At 34.3% G+C, this 22,116-nt stretch overlaps 2 protein-coding genes across 55 annotated transcripts in view; one reads left to right on the top strand and one right to left on the bottom strand.

Moving 5' to 3' along the window:
- Positions 1–7,514, top strand: part of LOC126840271 (alpha-catulin) — a 35,841-nt gene extending 28,327 nt beyond the window's left edge. For 2 of the 5 annotated variants that reach the window (XM_050575907.1, XM_050575908.1), the window contains exons 10-13: positions 61–111; positions 1,143–1,484; positions 2,713–2,919; positions 3,258–7,513. In XM_050575907.1, the coding sequence (XP_050431864.1) occupies positions 61–111; positions 1,143–1,484; positions 2,713–2,919; positions 3,258–3,392 (735 nt within the window). In that variant the 3' untranslated portion in view covers positions 3,393–7,513. Of the gene's footprint in view, positions 1–60; positions 112–1,142; positions 1,485–2,712; positions 2,920–3,257 lie in introns of all 5 variants that reach the window. The other 3 variants (XR_007686058.1, XR_007686059.1, XR_007686057.1) reach the window with 3 other exon arrangements.
- Positions 7,515–7,909: 395 nt separating this feature from the next.
- Positions 7,910–22,116, bottom strand: part of LOC126840944 (titin-like) — a 28,938-nt gene continuing 14,731 nt past the window's right edge. For 2 of the 50 annotated variants that reach the window (XM_050577002.1, XM_050576984.1), the window contains 8 exons: positions 21,344–22,095; positions 19,449–19,546; positions 18,478–19,387; positions 17,087–17,434; positions 15,695–16,042; positions 14,312–14,659; positions 9,760–13,963; positions 7,913–8,891 (listed from right to left, as the gene is read on the bottom strand). In XM_050577002.1, the coding sequence (XP_050432959.1) occupies positions 9,765–13,963; positions 14,312–14,659; positions 15,695–16,042; positions 17,087–17,434; positions 18,478–19,387; positions 19,449–19,546; positions 21,344–22,095 (7,003 nt within the window). In that variant the 3' untranslated portion in view covers positions 7,913–8,891; positions 9,760–9,764. Of the gene's footprint in view, positions 8,892–9,759; positions 14,201–14,311; positions 14,660–14,793; positions 15,170–15,346; positions 16,526–16,738; positions 16,874–17,086; positions 17,435–17,568; positions 17,597–17,916; positions 18,130–18,366; positions 19,388–19,448; positions 19,547–21,343; positions 22,096–22,116 lie in introns of all 50 variants that reach the window. The other 48 variants (XM_050576998.1, XM_050576997.1, XM_050577033.1 and 45 more) reach the window with 48 other exon arrangements.

The raw sequence follows: 22,116 nt of genomic DNA on the forward strand, positions 1-22,116 counted from the left end.
AATTTAAAGTTGTCCACCGAATATCAAATAAATGACTAAATGTGTCTTTGTTCTATGCAGAAACACGGTACTACGACTAAGCCTTTGAAATCCGTCAGATTAGACTTGTCTGTAAGTAATGTTCATCATAATATTATGTGTACAAAAACTAGTTTATATATATATATATATGTATATTTGTTAATATTAAATAATAACCTGAATAATCATTCCTCGAAAAAAAAAACCCAGAAGTATTGCCGCTAAAGAACTGGCCTTTAAAAAAACGATTCCCACGAAATTGGTACCATAGACGAAATATTATCTAGCTAACCATTTCTGCTAAGAAATTAATTTTAATAGTACTTAAAAATAAAATTTCAAGTACAACAACAACTTTTAAAAATAGTATAATAATAATTAAAAATTAATTACTATTATCTAAGACTTAAGTTATAATGAGTGTAAGAATAAATCGAGAAAATTAATCAAAGTTGGCAAAAATTTTCTTTAACAAAAATACCCAGCTGATTTATTTTGTTTATATCCTACAAATGTCTGGTATTTAGCGTTGATGTAAACCCAAAAAAACTCAGTTGGGTTAGGCCTATATTTTTGAAATGTTCTATTTTCTCCCTAAGGACTACAGACGTGATTTTAAACAAAAAATAGCCCCATTCAGTTAAATGAATTGTCTAATGCAAATAGGATTAAAAGTTGTTAATTTATTGTTATTTTCTAGGTTTTGGGTAGTAGTTTTATTAAAGTTTTGTGCAATAATGTATATTACACAAAGAAGCGTTCGGCCAGATCACAGATGGCACCATCTCGTTTCTTTGTTTCATGTACCACACGAATAAATAAAAGTTTTATGTAAAAAGTCCCAAGGTTTTATGACTTTTGCAATTTCGTTTAACATAAGTTGAACTTTTTGCACGGTGGTTAAAATTCGGACTTGTTACAGCCTACTACTGATGCGCACCCGTATTGGCCAATTATAATACTCTAATTTAATATGCTATAATACTCGTGTATATATATAGAACTTAAAATAAATAATTATGTCCGGGGATATATTATTCAGTGAATCGTATCAGTTTTGTTTGTGATTTCAATTGTAATTGTTCTGTTTATATCGATTTAATAGCTTATTTTTATTGCAGGAACAAAACCAGATAGCCAAAGCTGGTTTGGAAATGAAATTAGCGTCCAGCGAGGTGGAAGCAGAGGCGGACAGGTGGGGCGCCGGGGAAGAAGAAGAAGAAGGTGCTAATGAAGAAGGCGCATGCTTGGACGAACGAGGCAACGCGTCCAAAGCACACGAAGACAACGACATTGTGCGCAGGGCAAAAAATATGTCTGGCATGGCGCTAAGCATGTACGAGTTTACCAAAGGTGATGGCGGTTCTTCGTTGAGGACTACTCAAGATTTGTTTACGCAGGCTGAATATTTGGCAGAAGAAGCTAACCGACTGTACAAATTGGTCAGACAGTTTTCATATCAGGTACACAAGTCATCAGTAATATTGATAGAAATCATGATGAAAATCCTAAAAAAAAAAAATACACAGTAATAGGCTAAGGGGAAATGGATTTATGGAAAGGAAGGTAGTGTAAGGCAAAAAAACCAACTCGGTGATATTCGAATAGCCGATGTATCCAACATGTCAGAAATTATAGCGAAAATCAAGTTAATCATCCATTTAGACTAACGTTGTGACGGAGATCCATCATACCTACTTGTAAAAATTACTAGTGTGTTCTAACTCTTTGGCCACTCTTTAATTACCTCACCTTGTCAGTGTATATAATGTCTATAGTTGGCTGTATCGTAAAAGAAAATATTTACTTATGTTTTTTGAGTCTCAGTCTCTGGTTTCAATGACAATTTTAAAACTAAATGACTTAATTACAAACACTAATTACTGTAAGTATTAACTTATCGACATCAGATTTGTAAGGCTTTTTATTTGTAAATTAACGTTATTTTAGTAATACCTTTGCGGGTCTGAACCTCTATACTTTTTATAATGCAATAACCTTGGTTTCACTCTAAAGTCTGAAAAGCCGGCCGGTGGAATAATGCCACTGCGTTTTATACATTTTAAAAAGGTGTAAAACGATAAATTAATTTCTGATGAAACATGCCAGGACCCGTTGGCTTAAAAAGCACCGTCGTTAATTTATGTTGAGCTTCGATGCGGAGCTGAGAAATAATTGGTTTTACATTGTTATGTGTCTAACCTCCATCAATAACGTTTTAACAATTGGACAGATTTTTTTCTTTACATAGACTCATGTCTATAGTTCAGAAACTGTACACCACAGTTACTACATATTAGCCCAAAACTTAACTCCTTCTCCTTAAATATAAACATTCATTTCAATTTGCCTAAATAAACCTGAGCAACACTTTTGGTTTGGTATATAGTAAAGACATAAGACAATGAAATATTAAGAAAAACCTTCCCCACAAAAAATAATAGCGTACACACTAATATATATTATTTTTTGTGGTGAATGTTTTTTTTAAATAAATATTTTATTTCTTAATTTCAAACATCGTTAACTATTTTCTAAGAAGGATGGAAAATTTTTTTTTTAATGAGGTATAGAAGGGTTATTTTTTTATTAGACTAAAGGTAGATGTATAGTGTGTACCTATAGGTAATGAGACAAATTTTTACCATCTATGGTCAAACTTTAAAACCAGATTTTTTTATAAAATTTCAGGTGCCCATGGGCGCAAACAAAAAAGAACTTCTAGAACAATTGGATCAAGTGCCAACATACGTTCAGCAGTTGCAGTTCACCGTGAAAATGCCCACCGTAGGCAAATCGGCCACGTTTACCAAAGTGGACAGTGTTATTAACGAAACTAAAACGCTTATGAATGTCATATCAAAAGTCGTTACCACTTGCTTTGTCTGTGCTACAAAAGTGAGTTGTTGGATTTAGGGCCGCGTTTGGCGATAGGAGTAAAGTGGGACAGTTGCAAACATTTAACTCATTTACGCGTCGGCACATTTTAATTAAAACTCCAATTCCAAATGGTACAATAATCAATTAGGGATTATAAAAAAATATGATCGATAAAAAAAAAATAAAAATGACCCACACACACACGCTCAGAGCAAGAATTGACAACATATCTTGTTTTTAGCGTCACCCCTCCCTCTTTTGATCCCCCCCGATGGGCGCCAATTCCTCTAAACTCCCTTAATCTCTGGTCCCGTTCAGAGTTTTTTAACCGATGATTGTTATTCTTGTTTTCATAGTACAACCTGGACTTCCAAGGACTGTCGGCCAGAACCGGTGGATACGGAGACCGAGGTGAAGACGGCAGTGGTGCTGGGTCCGGTGGCGAAGGCGGCAAAATGAGTGGAGGATCAGGCTCGGATGGGTCCATGTGACAGTTTGGGATGGGGCGGAGGAGCAAAGGAGACGGCCGTCGCACTCGCGTGTCGTTCCTGCTTTTCTAAGCCCGTGCTTTAGCGGAAGGCACAAAACTCCAAACAAAAAAAAACACTGTCCTCGACGGCGGCTAGCCCCGGCGCGAACCGGCCTTCGTGTGTTTTTATATATATATATATACAGCCCAGGAAACTTGACCATTTCCAAATTGTCTACTCAAGTTACCGGATAGTTCTCGCTCAACCATATATTATGTATACCTAAGTAATAATAATAATGTAAACAATGTTTTAATAATCGGTTAATTTTTTTTATAAACAGCAATCACACAATCTTAGGAACGACTTTTTGGAAGCACGCTCGGCATAATTATTTTTACTATAGGTACCTACTTACGTTATTATTTCTCATAGCTCGCGGCCTCTTATCATTTACTTATAATTTAACAGCGATAAATCGCTAATGTTTTTAAAAAAAAATGTTCGAAAAGTTGGCTGCAACATTTGATAACGTCGGCAAATTCGGCATTTTCATCTTTTGGCAACACTGCTGCTAAATATTGCAAGTGCTCGTATTGTAAGTATACCAACATTATACACAGTAATATGCAAAAAATAAGAATTGATTAACTATTATTATTTTATAATTTATTAAAGCTATTTTTAAAAAAATAGGACAATAATGTGCTTTGGAGACGACACACGCATAAAAAGACAATACTTTTCTACAATTGGCTGTTTTATTTTGAGAGCATAATAATATTACAAATTTGGATTAGCCTTTTCTCTTTGATCGAGCGTTGTTGAAAATTTTATTTATATTTAATCGAACTAAACTTAAGTACAATCTTAAGCTTACACACATAGACAATCACACGTTGACGATATCGAGTAGGATTTTTTTTTTGTTTTCGAATGGAACATAATTATCAATATGTCATGTGCATTTTTCGTATACACAAGCGGTTTATATTATTTTTTTTTTTACCATGTTAAAATCATTGTCAATGTGTACTGAATGTTTAGATTCATATTCATCTGTCGTTCGCATGTTAATGGAATCTCTTGATTGGTTTTGATTTGAATTTTGATATAATTATTGTACATAAATGACAATTATATCATGTCTATGTACCGCTTAGCTGTGTTGTCTATACACGGTTTTTTTTTCAAACACCTTTTGCTATTCATCACCCGTACATTAACAGCTATTCACAATTTTGGCTTTAATAAAATAGGCACATAAAGCTAAACAAATTTAAATGAATCTATAATTCGTATATTATTAAGACATCACATAAAGCGTTCGTCTTCCACAAAATATTATCTCAGAGTTTCAAATAGAACGATCTACATGTTATTATTGTCTTCCCCTAGTTGTGTTCCATTGTCCTAATAAAAATTAACTTCCGGCGTGTTTTAGCGATTAACAAAAGTTTTGTTGTATTTTTTTTCATTTTTAACGCGAACGTTTCCAAGTGATCGACAGCGTGTCTCTGTAATGCCAAATTTTAAATGATTCTCAATTATTGTGTTGTTGTATTTTGTTGAATATTGAGTAACATTGAAATTTTACACGTTACACGAAATTAAACTGTGCCAAATATTTATCCGATCAGTTTTATTTGAAATTATTTTGTTAATATTTTCCAAAAGAAAATAGTATCCAACAAGGAAAATAAAAAAAACACAAACAAATACTATTTAGTAGTTTTTATGTTGTACTTAACGGGCTGCTCTCCAACTGACGTCCAGTCAAATCGTATATATAAATTATATATGTTTTAAACGAATTACTTAAAATTAGTTATGTATTAATAAAAAAAAAAATGTGTATATATTATTATTATAAATGTAACTGTATATTTATGTTATTATATCTCTCAATAATCCATGTTATTGTTTTTGTTGAAAACATTACAGCGAAATTGACGCAGTAATAATAGTTTAATACATTCAATTAGTTTGTAGGTTGTTGTTCAGAACGAGTAAATTTTTTTAATAATCCAAATATTATTTTTAATTTTTAATAATAGATATTGTTTGATATCACATTACATAATAATCTATACAAATTAACCCATAGTTATAAAAAAAAACCTTGATAGAGCATCAGAAAGCATAACATACTGAAATTATAATTGGTTTTTTATATTTTTAATTGTGCGATATTTAATTGCATAATAATATTTTGTTCAGCTGTTTCGAAAAAAAAAAAACATAGCCAAAAAGCAATTTAATTGTTATTATCTCTCTCTCGTCAGATAAAGTTTGGTAATTATTTTTTAATTTTTAAGTACAGGTACTAAATCGCGATAAAAGGTCATAATGTTATTCATTTATGTGTTTAACAAAAATAGACATCGACTTTTGAGGTCAAACATTTTATATTTATTTCGCCGATAAACGTCAAATTTCTTTTTTAACATAAAACGATTCAAATTTGTTTTTATATATTTATTTATGTATCATAAGAATAAAATATATTTTGAACGTTAAATTGCTTAAGAATATATTTTTGTTTGATTTATAAAAAAAAAAAATGTTTTGCTATTAATGCCACATAATATTATGTATGTATTACCTATTGTGGAAGAGAGTCATAATTTAAGTATTCCCAGTTGACAACAAAGTAAAGTTTTAAAATAATTTTCAGTATTTTATAAGTTTTTTTTTGGTCATAAAAATTGAATTCCATCAAAAATGATATGTTATTACTGTTAATAGATTTACACTATTTAAATAAATATACATTTGGTAAACAACATTTGCAAGACATTATATTTCTGACCAAAAAATGATTAAAAAATATTAAAAATTGTTTTCAAAATATTTTGATATTTTTTCCAACTGGGTTGTATGTAAGACCGAAATGATTGAATTTAATTTTTGTCTTCATACAAAACCAAAGAAAATAGTAGTAAACGCATAATAATGGTGGTCCTTACTTGGCGTTGGATAGCTGTCATTCGGTTTCAGATGTTGAACAAATATTTCCCTAAATTTTTCTGATTTTTATTTAGTCCTCAGCTATGTTTCCCTGATATTGTTCTTTAAGTTTTTATTAAAAATAGACAAATATACGAATGTGCATAGGTTTTCAATTGAGTGTACAACTAGGATAATTCTCAGCAATGCGATTATCAAGTTTTTATTTGTACTTGGTTTTTATATCAGATTGTTCTGATAGTAAGCTTAATTTGAACCTGTGTAAAATTGTATATTTTTTCTACATAGTAATAAATATGACGTATAAACACAAAAGATCTGAACAATTTAGAGACATTTTGTTTAAACATTTTGACCCAAATAATAGGTATCTAACTTATAATTCCACAATAAACCATAACGACCCTCTTCTATCCCTATATGTATCAAATACATGTACGTTGTATTTATAATCAACCGTTTTTCCAACTAATACGTTTTATAAGTGCGCTTAATTTTTATGTTATGATTAAATAATATTTTGCTATATACATTTTTGTACACCAAATTAAGTAAACTGTGAAACAACTTTAAGCTGCATTGAAAATGTATATCATGCACAATAGTTAATATTTAAATGTCCGACAATCTTACTGGTCAATAATGATATAATAACTTTTTGATTATAATATTAAGTGTTTTATTATTATTATTTATTTTTTTTATTAATATTATTATTATCATCATCATTATCATTGTTACGAATCTTTTCAAATAAAATATATTGTAAACGTTATAAAATATGGATTGTACCTTGTTTATTAGGAAAAATGTTTGTTTTTACATTTAGGTCTACAAAAAATCAACTTATTTTTTTATCACCGTTAGAATGCGAAAATAACCTTTTGATGGTATTTATGGTAACCGTCACGCTGCTAAATATTATTAATACAACAAAAAATATTATGTTGTTAAAATGTCAAAACTTATTTAACAAACTGTGTATAATATTAAATATAATATATAATATTTTTTAGGAATTAAACTAAAATATATACTTTTATCGTTAACATTTTGGGTATCGTTTTAAAACGTTGGTGATTTCATTTTTTTATCAATAATAATTACTGGAAAAATTGTTATAGAATGAGTTTTTGTCCGAATAACGTTTTTTGACTTTGTATTTCGTCGTTTTTTCGAATTGTTTTTTTATATGCATGTAAAAAATTATATTTGTAATTGTTTAATTGTACATTATCGTTATGAAACACTTGAATTATAAATAAAATAATTAATAAAAATCACAGTCATTATTTATTTTATTTCAATTGAAATACAAACATTTTTTAATTGTTTGTTGAATTTTTGAAATTTCTAGTTTAGACATTTCAAATGCGTTTTAAATTAAATTTACAAAACCTATATTTGTTTTTATTATACTTGTATATACTTTAGGTCAATTTAAGAAAACCAGTTAATGCATAGAAACAAATAACAAAATATATAATATGTAGGTTTTCATTATAATAATAATAATAATATGTTGTTAATATAAAATAACATAGTGATGATGGCAAAACAATAATGTAATGTTTATTGAATCAAATATTCGATAAGTATCACAGATATAAAAGTTTTAAAAATAAAATAAATATTAAAAAACGATTTGAAATTTAATTTTTTTGTATTTATTGTCGTAATAAGGTTGGTATATTCAACAAATATTTTTTTTAATACTACATAATATTATAACAATCAACTAAATTTGGTCTAAAGACTTTGAACCACATTGTCATTTACCTATTTTTTTTATATATAATTGTAAGTGTATTAGTTTTATAGATTAATTTTTATTGCGTTAACAACTTTACACAATATTGTCTATACTAATTAAAGGATTGAGTCAAGGAGGGCCAGTATCACTTTTCGTAGCTACCGCAAATAAACTTAATATCTTTAAAACTTTTTCAACTTTTATAGTAAGTGTCCTTTTTTTTTTACAAAACATAAGGATAAACTTAATTTTGTTTGATCAAACTCATTTAGGTAAAATGTGACAATAGACCTTCTTGACCCAAGCGACAAAGTATATATAATATGCATGTGTTAATAATATAATTTGATCAAGTTCAAAAGTACATGTTTATTTTATCACTTATAACTAATATTAATGTTGATATAACATTTTTTTTTGAAGTTACAAAAGTTTATTGATATGAACAGTTTAAATAAAACCTAAAACAAATTATAAAATTAAAGTCGTTTGAATATATTTAACGTAAGTAATCTGTAACATATATATATTTTTTAATTTAAAAGTAAAAACACTTAAGGTTTGAGGGAAAAATAATAGTATAGAATATATAGGATAGCCCAAGTTGTACGTTTTAAAATATAAAAATATACATAGCACTATAAGAGTAATATAACAGTATAAATGGGTCGATAAAAATGTATGTATATTATAATAGTTAAATTTTATATAGTAATTTAGTAAAATACAATAATGTGTTTTATTCCATTTCTCGTTGTCGTAATCGTCGAGTACAAATGTATTGTTGATTCGTAAAACTGAAACATTACAACAAAATAGTAAGCATTTAATATAAACATATTTTATTTATTAGGTAGGTATTGAGCTTGCAATTCATAAATCCACTTTGGTAACACAACCTAACCTAACCGGGGTCTATGTGATCATCTCAAAACGGTCATACTGATAGATAATATATATGTATCTTAATATATAATATAATATATGTATATGTATTTTTTTAAATAAAATAACAGATTTATCCTGTATAACCATCATCTCATAATGGCAGCGTTAGGCCTTCTTAAAACTACAAAACATAGTAATATGTTTTTATCCTAATAAATGATTGTGATAGCCTGACAAAAAAATGACAATCATTAAAGAATCCTTATTGCTGTATTCATAAGTATACAATATATTTCAAGATCTAAATAAACATTTTGCAAAAAATTGCCTATACTTTACTCTTAGAAATGGGCGGTGTAGTGTCCTTTTAATAATGAACTTTTTAAACAGTTCTCGCTTTTTCAATATGAATATGCTAAAAATTCGGATAGAAAATTTTTTTTCTTCAATCTATACTATGACCACTTAAATAGTTTATAAAAAGTTTTAAATTTAGAGTTATTCACAAAATTTGTGTTTACACTTAACTTAGCGTAGTCGTGAAATTAAAAAAAAATCTTCGCGAAAGTGTAGCATAAGTTTTCTGTTATTTTAGCTTTCTGTTGTACTATGTTTAAATGATAAGTATGTTTAAAGATGTCTAAAGGTTATCATTATATGATAACCTTTGTTTTTGCACAAAAACGGATAATTTTAAAAGCATTATCTATTTTCAATTGGGATAATTTAATATTTTTAATTCAACAATATGCATAGGGTAATTGTAAGAGTACTTACAATATTCATTTACGATCTCCGTCTGTATCGGTTGTGTGTTTGTAGAACTTATGGGTTTTCGTGTCCCTAGTGTGCCTAAACGGAGCCTGGTTTCTTTCGATTAACGGAACGGGACACGGTCCCGTCACCCTCGGCTTGTATTCGTTCTTGTAATGGCTTGTGCTCGACTCCATTGATGAATCGCCCAATGTTATATGAGACCTATTCGATGATCTGGTAACCCGCTCATGTCTGTGCAAAGAACTAAGACTGTTTCGGTTGTCCTGGGCAACTGCTACCAAGCCAGAATCCAACGTGTTGATGCTTTTTCTTTGTGCAGCAGCGGCTGTTGAAGTCGTATGCGGCGCTTCGACGTGTGTTACGTCACCTTTGCGGTGAAAAATCTTATTGCTTAAATCGGTATTGGAACTGATGACCGACTTGCGGTGATGTGATTCGTCGTTGTAATTTCTACGGTCCGTGGCTACAGAATCAAGATTCAGTACGTTCGAGCTAGTGCTGTGTAACGATTTCCTATATGTAGCCGTAGAGTAACTCTTTACTTCGTATGCTCGCTTCGAGGTGTTTTCAGATTTTTGTTGAGACGAATGCATTTCGAAATTATTGGAACCGGTGTCCATGTGACTTTGCCTTTGATCGTTCTTGCTGAACAGTTCATTCGTTTTTGACGATCGGCTATCTCTTGAACTGGATTCGTGTACGTTGCTTCTGCCGTGGATAACTTGACTGTTTGTTTGACTTTGGCTACCACCGAACCTATCATTTTTGTTAAGTAGCTCATTAGTTCTTGATGATTGATTATCTCTTAAACTCGATTCATACGTCTTGCTTCCACTACTTGTAAGCTGCCCGCTTGTTTCAGCTTTCGCCGTGTACTGATTGTATTGGCTCGTTGATGACTGGTTTGAACTCTTCTGTATAGACGAAGTATTCCGGTTAGCGTGTTGAGACTTTGTATCAGATATACCGATAACAAAACTTTCAGGGCGACGAACTTGATCTTTACTTATGGAAGAAGATGTTTGTGAAGACGATACACGACCGTTACTTTCTATACGACCACTTGTATTTTGATGGCTGGACTGGTTAGTGGACGAGTTTGACATTTGGTATTTATTATTGCCAAATAGGTTATGAGATGCATACTGCGTACTACTTTGGTTCGAATTATTCGGCCGAAGTGAGGAGTAGTCCTCATTTCTGGAAGAGGACGAGATATTTTCATTCGATGATCTTGACGTCCGATTATAATTATGAAGGTGTTGCGATGACTTATGGAGATTCTGATCATACTGGTGACTTATGTTATCATCGGCATATCTTTGATCTCCTATTTTGTGAAGGTGCTGTCTTGAAGAAGACATCTGCCTAGATGAATTTAAATTAGTAACTGAACTTTGTAAGTAATCTCTTTTTTGTACAGTTTCCCATTTTTTTCTTTCGACTTTTCCGACGTGTTCTTCAGATTTTAAACTCTTTCTAAAAGTCTCATCTGAAGATTGCTTTGTTGCAAGTTCATTTAAATTACGACTGTTTTGAATATTTTCACTACTGGCGTGCAAATGACCTTGTTGAGCTACTCGGTTTTCGGATAAATTTCGTTCATCACAGTTTAGAGAAATCTGAGATTCTATATGGGCCCTACTGTTTATAATGCTATGTTGCTGTTTATGTACAGAAGTTTGAGATACTGCATTAGTATTAGTAGTGTGAACTTGTTGATGTTGAACAACTCCACTATCAATTTTATTTTGTTCAGAATGGTTGTAGTTAACACCATAATGCATTTCACCTTCCAATTTTAAATTATCAGCATGTTTTCTGATAACTGCTTGTTCCACTTTGCGGACTGTAAACAGTTTTTCTCGTTTTTCGAACTCTCCTTCCATACGTAAATTGTCTTGTGGTTTCTTTCCCTGAACACGTTCACTGACGTTCACTTTTTGTACAACCCGTTTTTCAAAGTCACCCTCTGGTCTTAAATTATCAGGATGCCGAACTTGTTGAGGCCGCTCTGCTGGTTTATACTGACTTGTAGTAGGCCTATCAAATTCCCCTTCTGGCTTCAGATTATCTGTAGGCTTAACTATAGGAGCTCGGTCACCAGGGCCAACCTTTTGAGGAACTCTTTTTTCGAATTCTCCTTCTGGTCTTAAATTATCGGGATGTCTAACTTGATGAGGCCGCTCCCCAGGACTATATTGATCTGGAGAAGGTCTTTCAAATTTACCTTCTGGCCTAAGGTTGTCTTTAGGCCTAACCACAGAAGCACGATCGCCAGAACCGACCTTATGATGAACTCTTTTTTCAAAATCACCTTCCAGTCTTAAATTGTCAGGATGTCTAATTTGTTGGGGACGTTCACCATGTCTGTAAAGATCGGGTGATGGCCTTTCAAATTTGCCTTCTGGTTTAAGATTATCTCTTGGCTTAACAACTGGAGCTCGATCTCCAGGTCCAACTTTATGAGGGATTCTTTTTTCAAAATCACCTTCTGGTTTTAAATTATCAGGATGCCGAACTTGTTGAGGACGCTCGGCCGGCATGTAATAACCCGGAGAAGGCCTTTCAAATGCTCCCTCAGGTTTAAGATTATCTATAGGCCTAACTATAGGCGCTCGGTCACCGGGTCCAACATTTTGAGGAACCCTTTTTTCGAAATCCCCTTCTGGTTTCAAATTATCAGGATGTCTAACTTGCTGAGGTCTCTCTCCAGGCATATATAGATCTGGAGTAGGTCTTTCAAATTTACCTTCTGGTTTAAGATTGTCTATAGGCTTTTTCATTGGAGCTCGATCACCTGGTCCGGTTTTTTGAAGCACCCTTTTTTCAAATACACCTTCAAGTTTAAGATTGTCTTCATGTTTAACAATCGAAGATACTTTTTTAACATCATGTTTAATAAAATCGTTTCTAGATCTCATATCTACAAATTCTCCTTCAATTTTAAGATTATCAACATGTCGCACCACTTCAGATCGTACGCCTTTTGAAGCAGAAAAATCAGTTCTTCTGTGTGTATCAATAAACTCACCTTCCATTCTTAAATTATCTTCTCTTTTAATTATTTCAGACCGTGCCACGGTTTTTGCCACATAATCATCTTTCTTCAAAAAATGATGTTCTCCAGTCATTTTTAAATTGTCTTCGTGAACATGAACTACAGCTCTCTCCCCAACAGATACCTCCGATTTATTTTTTAAGTAAGAAGTATCTAACTTGCCTTCAGATTTAAGATTATCTTTTGGTTTAACAATTGGTGCCCTGTCACCAGGACCGACCAAGTGAGGTACGCGTTTTTCAAAGTCTCCTTCAGGTTTTAGGTTGTCTTTGGGTATAACTTGTTTAGGACGTTCTGCAGGAGTAAATGTCTGATGTAATGGTCTTTCAAATTTACCCTCCGGATATAAATTATCCTGCGGCTTGACCGGCTTTGGCCTTTCTGATGGCTGGAATTTATCTAGCGTGGGACGCTGGAATTCACCCTCTGGATATAAGTTATCTTTAGGTTTAACAATTGGAGCCCTGTCTCCAGGACCAACCTTCTGAGGAACACGTTTTTCAAAATCTCCTTCTGGTTTCAAATTGTCGGTTGGTTTAATTGCCGTTGGGCGTTCACCTGCTTTAAACTTTTCATGTACAGGGCGTTCGAATTCACCTTCTGGTTTCAAATTATCAAATGGTTTAATTTGTTTAGGTCTCTCTGATGGTTGATACTCATTTGGAATTGGTCTCTGGAATTCTCCCTCGGGGTACAAATTATCATGAGGCTTTACTTGCTTTGGTCTTTCAGATGGCTGGAATTCTTCTGTCTTAGGACGTTGGAATTCACCCTCTGGGTACAGATTATCTTTAGGTTTAACAATTGGAGCCCTGTCTCCAGGACCGACCTTTTGAGGAACACGTTTTTCAAAATCTCCTTCTGGTTTCAAATTGTCCGTTGGTTTAAATGCCGTTGGGCGTTCACTTGGTTTGAACTTTTCATGTACAGGTCGTTCGAATTCCCCTTCAGGCTTAAGGTTGTCGTAGGGTTTAAATTGTTTAGGGCGTTCAGCTGGTGTAAACTCTTTATATTCGGGCCTTTCAAATTCGCCCTCAGGATACAAATTATCATGCGGCCTCACTTGTTTTGGTCTTTCAGATGGTTGGAACTCTTCTGGTTTAGGACGTTGAAATTCACCCTCTGGGTATAAGTTATCTTTAGGTTTAACAATTGGAGCCCTGTCTCCAGGACCGACCTTTTGAGGAACACGTTTTTCAAAATCTCCTTCTGGTTTCAAATTATCCGTTGGTTTAAATGCCGTAGGGCGTTCACTTGGTTTGAATTTTTCATGTACAGGTCGTTCGAATTCCCCTTCAGGCTTAAGGTTGTCGTAGGGTTTAAATTGTTTAGGGCGTTCAGCTGGTGTAAACTCTTTATATTGGGGCCTTTCAAATTCACCTTCAGGATACAAATTATCATGGGGCCTCACTTGTTTTGGTCTTTCAGATGGTTGGAACTCTGCTGGTATAGGACGTTGGAATTCACCCTCTGGATACAGATTATCTTTAGGTTTAACAATTGGAGCCCTGTCTCCAGGACCGACTTTCTGAGGAACACGTTTTTCAAAATCTCCTTCTGGTTTCAAATTATCCGTTGGTTTAAATGCCGTTGGGCGTTCACTTGGTTTGAATTTTTCATGTACAGGTCGTTCGAATTCCCCTTCAGGCTTAAGGTTGTCGTAGGGTTTAAATTGTTTAGGGCGTTCAGCTGGTGTAAACTCTTTATATTCGGGCCTTTCAAATTCACCTTCAGGATACAAATTATCATGGGGCCTCACTTGTTTTGGTCTTTCAGATGGTTGGAACTCTTCTGGTATAGGACGTTGGAATTCACCCTCTGGATACAGATTATCTTTAGGTTTAACAATTGGAGCCCTGTCTCCAGGACCGACTTTTGAGGAACACGTTTTTCAAAATCTCCTTCTGGTTTCAAATTATCCGTTGGTTTAAATGCCGTTGGGCGTTCACTTGGTTTGAATTTTTCATGTACAGGTCGTTCGAATTCCCCTTCAGGCTTAAGGTTGTCGTAGGGTTTAAATTGTTTAGGGCGTTCAGCTGGTGTAAACTCTTTATATTCGGGCCTTTCAAATTCACCTTCAGGATACAAATTATCATGGGGCCTCACTTGTTTTGGTCTTTCAGATGGTTGGAACTCTTCTGGTATAGGACGTTGGAATTCACCCTCTGGATACAGATTATCTTTAGGTTTAACAATTGGAGCCCTGTCTCCAGGACCGACTTTCTGAGGAACACGTTTTTCAAAATCTCCTTCTGGTTTCAAATTGTCCGTTGGTTTAAATGCCGTTGGGCGTTCACTTGGTTTGAATTTTTCATGTACAGGTCGTTCGAATTCCCCTTCAGGCTTAAGGTTGTCGTAGGGTTTAAATTGTTTAGGGCGTTCAGCTGGTGTAAACTCTTTATATTGGGCCTTTCAAATTCCCTCAGGATACAAATTATCATGGGCCTCACTTGTTTTGGTCTTTCAGATGGTGGAATCTTCTGGTTAGGACGTTGAATTCACCCTCTGGGTATAAGTTATCTTTAGGTTTAACAATTGGAGCCCTGTCTCCAGGACCGACCTTTTGAGGAACACGTTTTTCAAAATCTCCTTCTGGTTTCAAATTATCCGTTGGTTTAAATGCCGTTGGGCGTTCACTTGGTTTGAACTTTTCATGTACAGGTCGTTCGAATTCCCCTTCAGGCTTAAGGTTGTCGTAGGGTTTAAATTGTTTAGGGCGTTCAGCTGGTGTAAACTCTTTATATTCGGGCCTTTCAAATTCACCTTCAGGATACAAATTATCATGCGGCCTCACTTGTTTTGGTCTTTCAGATGGTTGGAACTCTTCTGGTATAGGACGTTGGAATTCACCCTCTGGGTATAAGTTATCTTTAGGTTTAACAATTGGAGCCCTGTCTCCAGGACCGACCTTTTGAGGAACACGTTTTTCAAAATCTCCTTCTGGTTTCAAATTGTCCGTTGGTTTGAATGCCGTTGGGCGTTCACTTGGTTTGAATTTTTCATGTACAGGTCGTTCGAATTCCCCTTCAGGCTTAAGGTTGTCGTAGGGTTTAAATTGTTTAGGGCGTTCAGCTGGTGTAAACTCTTTATATTCGGGCCTTTCAAATTCGCCCTCAGGATACAAATTATCATGCGGCCTCACTTGTTTTGGTCTTTCAGATGGTTGGAACTCTTCTGGTTTAGGACGTTGGAATTCACCCTCTGGGTATAAGTTATCTTTAGGTTTAACAATTGGAGCCCTGTCTCCAGGACCGACCTTTTGAGGAACACGTTTTTCAAAATCTCCTTCTGGTTTCAAATTGTCCGTTGGTTTGAATGCCGTTGGGCGTTCACTTGGTTTGAACTTTTCATGTACAGGTCGTTCGAATTCCCCTTCAGGCTTAAGGTTGTCGTAGGGTTTAAATTGTTTAGGGCGTTCAGCTGGTGTAAACTCTTTATATTCGGGCCTTTCAAATTCACCCTCAGGATACAAATTATCATGCGGCCTCACTTGTTTTGGTCTTTCAGATGGTTGGAATTCTTCTGGTTTAGGACGTTGGAATTCACCCTCTGGGTATAAGTTATCTTTAGGTTTAACAATTGGAGCCCTGTCTCCAGGACCGACCTTTTGAGGAACACGTTTTTCAAAATCTCCTTCTGGTTTCAAATTGTCCGTTGGTTTGAATGCCGTTGGGCGTTCACTTGGTTTGAACTTTTCATGTACAGGTCGTTCGAATTCCCCTTCAGGCTTAAGGTTGTCGTAGGGTTTAAATTGTTTAGGGCGTTCAGCTGGTGTAAACTCTTTATATTCGGGCCTTTCAAATTCGCCCTCAGGATACAAATTATCATGCGGCCTCACTTGTTTTGGTCTTTCAGATGGTTGGAACTCTTCTGGTTTAGGACGTTGGAATTCACCCTCTGGGTATAAGTTATCTTTAGGTTTAACAATTGGAGCCCTGTCTCCAGGACCGACCTTTTGAGGAACACGTTTTTCAAAATCTCCTTCTGGTTTCAAATTATCCGTTGGTTTAAATGCCGTAGGGCGTTCACTTGGTTTGAACTTTTCATGTACAGGTCGTTCGAATTCCCCTTCAGGCTTAAGGTTGTCGTAGGGTTTAAATTGTTTAGGGCGTTCAGCTGGTGTAAACTCTTTATATTCGGGCCTTTCAAATTCGCCCTCAGGATACAAATTATCATGCGGCCTCACTTGTTTTGGTCTTTCAGATGGTTGGAACTCTTCTGGTTTAGGACGTTGAAATTCACCCTCTGGGTATAAGTTATCTTTAGGTTTAACAATTGGAGCCCTGTCTCCAGGACCGACCTTTTGAGGAACACGTTTTTCAAAATCTCCTTCTGGTTTCAAATTATCCGTTGGTTTAAATGCCGCTGGGCGTTCACTTGGTTTGAATTTTTCATGTACAGGTCGTTCGAATTCCCCTTCAGGCTTAAGGTTGTCGTAGGGTTTAAATTGTTTAGGGCGTTCAGCTGGTGTAAACTCTTTATATTCGGGCCTTTCAAATTCGCCTTCAGGATACAAATTATCATGCGGCCTCACTTGTTTTGGTCTTTCAGATGGTTGGAACTCTTCTGGTATAGGACGTTGGAATTCACCCTCTGGGTATAAGTTATCTTTAGGTTTAACAATTGGAGCCCTGTCTCCAGGACCGACTTTTGAGGAACACGTTTCTCAAAATCTCCTTCTGGTTTCAAATTGTCAGTTGGTTTAAATGCCGCTGGACGTTCACTTGGTTTGAATTTTTCATGTACAGGTCGTTCGAATTCCCCTTCAGGCTTAAGGTTGTCGTAGGGTTTAAATTGTTTAGGGCGTTCAGCTGGTGTAAACTCTTTATATTGGGGCCTTTCAAATTCACCTTCAGGATACAAATTATCATGGGGCCTCACTTGTTTTGGTCTTTCAGATGGTTGGAACTCTGCTGGTATAGGACGTTGGAATTCACCCTCTGGGTATAAGTTATCTTTAGGTTTAACAATTGGAGCCCTGTCTCCAGGACCGACTTTCTGAGGAATACGTTTTTCAAAATCTCCTTCTGGTTTCAAATTATCCGTTGGTTTAAATGCTGTTGGGCGTTCACTTGGTTTGAACTTTCCATGTACAGGTCGTTCGAATTCCCCTTCAGGCTTAAGGTTGTCGTAGGGTTTAAATTGTTTAGGGCGTTCAGCTGGTGTAAACTCTTTATATTCGGGCCTTTCAAATTCGCCCTCAGGATACAAATTATCATGCGGCCTCACTTGTTTTGGTCTTTCAGATGGTTGGAACTCTTCTGGTATAGGACGTTGGAATTCACCCTCTGGATACAGATTATCTTTAGGTTTAACAATTGGAGCCCTGTCTCCAGGACCGACTTTCTGAGGAATACGTTTTTCAAAATCTCCTTCTGGTTTCAAATTATCCGTTGGTTTAAATGCCGTTGGGCGTTCACTTGGTTTGAACTTTTCATGTACAGGTCGTTCGAATTCCCCTTCAGGCTTAAGGTTGTCGTAGGGTTTAAATTGTTTAGGGCGTTCAGCTGGTGTAAACTCTTTATATTCGGGCCTATCAAATTCACCTTCAGGATACAAATTATCATGGGGCCTCACTTGTTTTGGTCTTTCAGATGGTTGGAACTCTGCTGGTATAGGACGTTGGAATTCACCCTCTGGGTATAAGTTATCTTTAGGTTTAACAATTGGAGCCCTGTCTCCAGGACCGACCTTTTGAGGAACACGTTTTTCAAAATCTCCTTCTGGTTTTAAATTGTGCGTTGGTTTAAATGGTGATGGTCGTTCACCTGGTTCGAACTTTTCATACACAGGGCGTTCGAATTCTCCTTCTGGTTTCAAATTATCAAATGGTTTAATTTGTTTAGGTCTCTCTGCTGTTTCATATTCTTTTTGTTTTGGCCTTTCAAACTCACCTTCTGGTTTCAAATTATCCGTTGGTTTAATAGGTTTTCGTTTGTCGGCCTTTTGTACCTTTTTATGTTCTGGCCTTTGGAAATCTCCTTCAGGCTTGAGATTATCTTGTGGCTTTATCTGTTTTGGTCTATCTGCTGGTCTGTATTTATCTTTTGTAGGTCTATCAAATTCGCCCTCGGGTTTCAAATTATCAACCGGCTTTATTTGTTTTGGTTTTTCAGTTTTAACACTTTTATAATTTTGTTTAGAGTGTGTTGTGTCATCAAATGTACCTTCTATTTTCAAGTTATCTTTGTGTTTTATGACTTGATGTCTTATATCAGTGTTACTGTGTTGTTTAAATACTTCTGAAGATGTCGTTTGAAAGAATATTTCTCCATCTTGTTTTGTCCATGTACGTCTTCGGACGGGTTTTTCGATTTCTGTAGTTTTTGGAGTATATTCAGATGTCTTTGAAGTCTCAAATGACATATCTCCCTCGCAAATTAAATTATCACTTCTCTTTTTTATTATATCTGTTCTCTTTACATCATGCCTCTGATATGTATCGTTAGATGATGTGTTTGAGTAAAACTCGCCGGTAGTTATATTTAATGTATCAACTTTTTTTTTACCTTTTTCTTGTTTGACGATAGTTCGTTCAGGATATTCTTCTGTATTTTTGGGCACCGCCTAAATCAAAACACTTAAATAATACTTTATCCATTCAAATTACGTATTTTTAGGATCTTACCAAGATATCCCCTTCAAGCTTTGTCCATGTATTACGGCGTATCATTCTGGGCCTTTCGGATGTTTCACCAGTGAATTCTATTTTCTGAGTGGTGACATCTAAAATAATAAACAATATATGTTTTAAAAAATAAAAAAAAACGATGTCAATGAGCAAACAACTAAAGTAAATTTTATCATATTGAACATATTATTAAAAATAACCATTTATATTTGGTACAAAATATGGTCACACAAAAAATTACAGTATATCTACGAGTCTGAAAGCGATAAATTCAATTTAAGCAAAACAATAGGTAAAAGAATGAACACAGTAAATATCGATGGTAATCATTATTCATAATATAACTATTATAATATTATTGACTTTCAAACGGTATTAAATGTTTTTATACAATTTTAATTTTTCAGTTTTTTTTATTATGCTTAAGGGAATTGCATGCAGTCTGTTTTTTTGGCGCTTTAGACCAACAAGCCAGACAAAATTTTGACTAATTAGGATGGTTGGAATTTAATTTTTTAAAGATGCGGAAGTTCTTTAGCAACTTTGCTAAGTCGTGTTGGATACATATATTTGACTTTTTGTATTTTTATGTAAAAAAGTTGGAATTTAATATTGGAAAAACTGCAAATTTAATTTAATTAATTAAGAGAATCTGAATTTTTCTAATGAAAATTCGGCTTCCTACATAACATATTAAAGTAGCCAAAGTACTTTTACTCATAGAAAAATGTATATAAATTAAAAATAATACCTTGAAGCTTAAGCAAATTAACCGATAAATTAATTGACATGGTCAAATTGTATTAAAACCGCTTTTTACTTAAATATTGCCTACACAAAATTCTTAAAAACAGACCACATGCAATCGCCTTAACTGCCAAACATAATATAACTATTTTGTATCCAAAAAAGGATAAAAACTAATTTAATCCTTACGAGGCCTCTACTCTAGCATTAATTAAGGCGCATTGTATAGGCAGTTTTTACAATAAAACTACATTAACCTAATGTTTGTAATTAATTTTATATTTTATTTTAACCTTTTTAACGGCTACGGTCATTATTTTGTACACTAAATTTACTTCGAATAGTTCCTAAGAATACTACGATTTATGTTTTGAAAACAAAATTATTTGGATTATTCCTAACGTTTACAATTGATCCATATCGTGGCACAATTTTAAAATGAGTTTTAGTTAATTTATTATGTCTATTTGAAACATAACACACGAAAATAAAAAATGTATTTCAATCGATGCATTAAGAGAACGTCACCCCGCCCTTTTTTAAGGAGCAAAGTATAGGCATTTTTTTACAAAATCTTAACTTAATAGTTAAACTGTGATGCGTAAATATTAGTTTAGTTTTTTGTAGTTTAAATTAAATTATTTTTTGGTCTATTACAGTATCCTTGACACCGATTTAAAAGATTTTTTTCATATAAACATGGCTACGCATATTCTCTACTATTGACTAAATAATAACCGTAGACAATTTTTTTTCATATTTAAAATAATGGATCTGGGTTCTCTCGTTGGCTTTTTTTATATTATTAATCAAACTTTCACAGTTTATTGTTTGTTTCTGACATTTTTTTACTTTTTTAAGTGCTTGCGTATTAGAGGTAAAATTTAAGTTATCGAAAAAAACTGACGAGAGAACCTAGTTAAAGTTTTTCTATTTTTAAGATATCAAATAATTTTTTTATGATTATTTTACTAAGACCTACACGCTTTTCCTAAACACGTTTTTACGGTTATTTTTAAATGGTATGACGTTCTCTTAAGGAAGTTTTGAAAAATCAAATCTGTTTTCAAAACTTTAGCTGATTTTGCTCTTTTTATTCTCCTAACATTTGTTTAATTATTTGGATTTAAATGTAAAATAAATACCTGTAAATTCTCCACCAATTATTAAGTGATCTTCGTGACGACGAACTTCGGCTCTTTCTCCTTTTACAAACTTAGTCACTGTCCTTTCTCCGTAGAATTGTCCTTCGGGATGTAAGTTGTCATCTGGTTTTTTCATATGTGCCCTTTCTCCTGGCTTCGGCGCTTCCTGCGGTTTTGGTCTGTCGAATTCTCCTTCAGGTTTTAAATTATCAGGGTGTTTAACTATTGGGGCTCTATCGCCGGGTGCATACTTATTAGGTGTAGGTCTAACAAAGTCCCCTTCTGGCTTTAAATTATCAGGGTGTTTAACTATTGGCGCTCGTTCACCAGGTCCATGCTGGGCTTGAGTCGGCCTATCGAATTCTCCTTCGGGTTGTAAATTGTCTTTTGGCTTGAACGGTTTTTGACGATCAGCTGGTACTACTTTTGGTTTCGTTGGCCTTTCAAAGTCGCCCTCTGGCTTTAAATTATCAGTTGGCTTAATCTGTTTCGGACGTTCCACCGATTCCACCTTGGGCCGTTCAGGTCTTTCAAATTTACCTTCGGGTCTTAAGTTATCCGGATGCTTGATTATCGGTGCTCTTTCCCCGGGCCCATACTTTTGCGCTTCGGGCCTTTCGAATTCTCCTTCGGGTTTTAAATTATCTTGCGGTCTGCGGGGTGCAAAACGGTCACCTGGAGTTCCAGGGTATTCATTGTGCCTTTGTGGAGCGTAATCACCTTCGAGCTGAATTTGATCAACCGATTTGTAACTGTAAAAAAAAAACCCAAAC

The sequence above is a fragment of the Adelges cooleyi genome, unplaced genomic scaffold (assembly GCF_023614345.1).
Source record: "Adelges cooleyi isolate 19-005CV unplaced genomic scaffold, UGA_ACOO_1.1 ACOO_flye_CR_arks_rails_tigmint_CR_PRNA_376, whole genome shotgun sequence".
Lineage (NCBI taxonomy): Eukaryota > Metazoa > Arthropoda > Insecta > Hemiptera > Adelgidae > Adelges > Adelges cooleyi.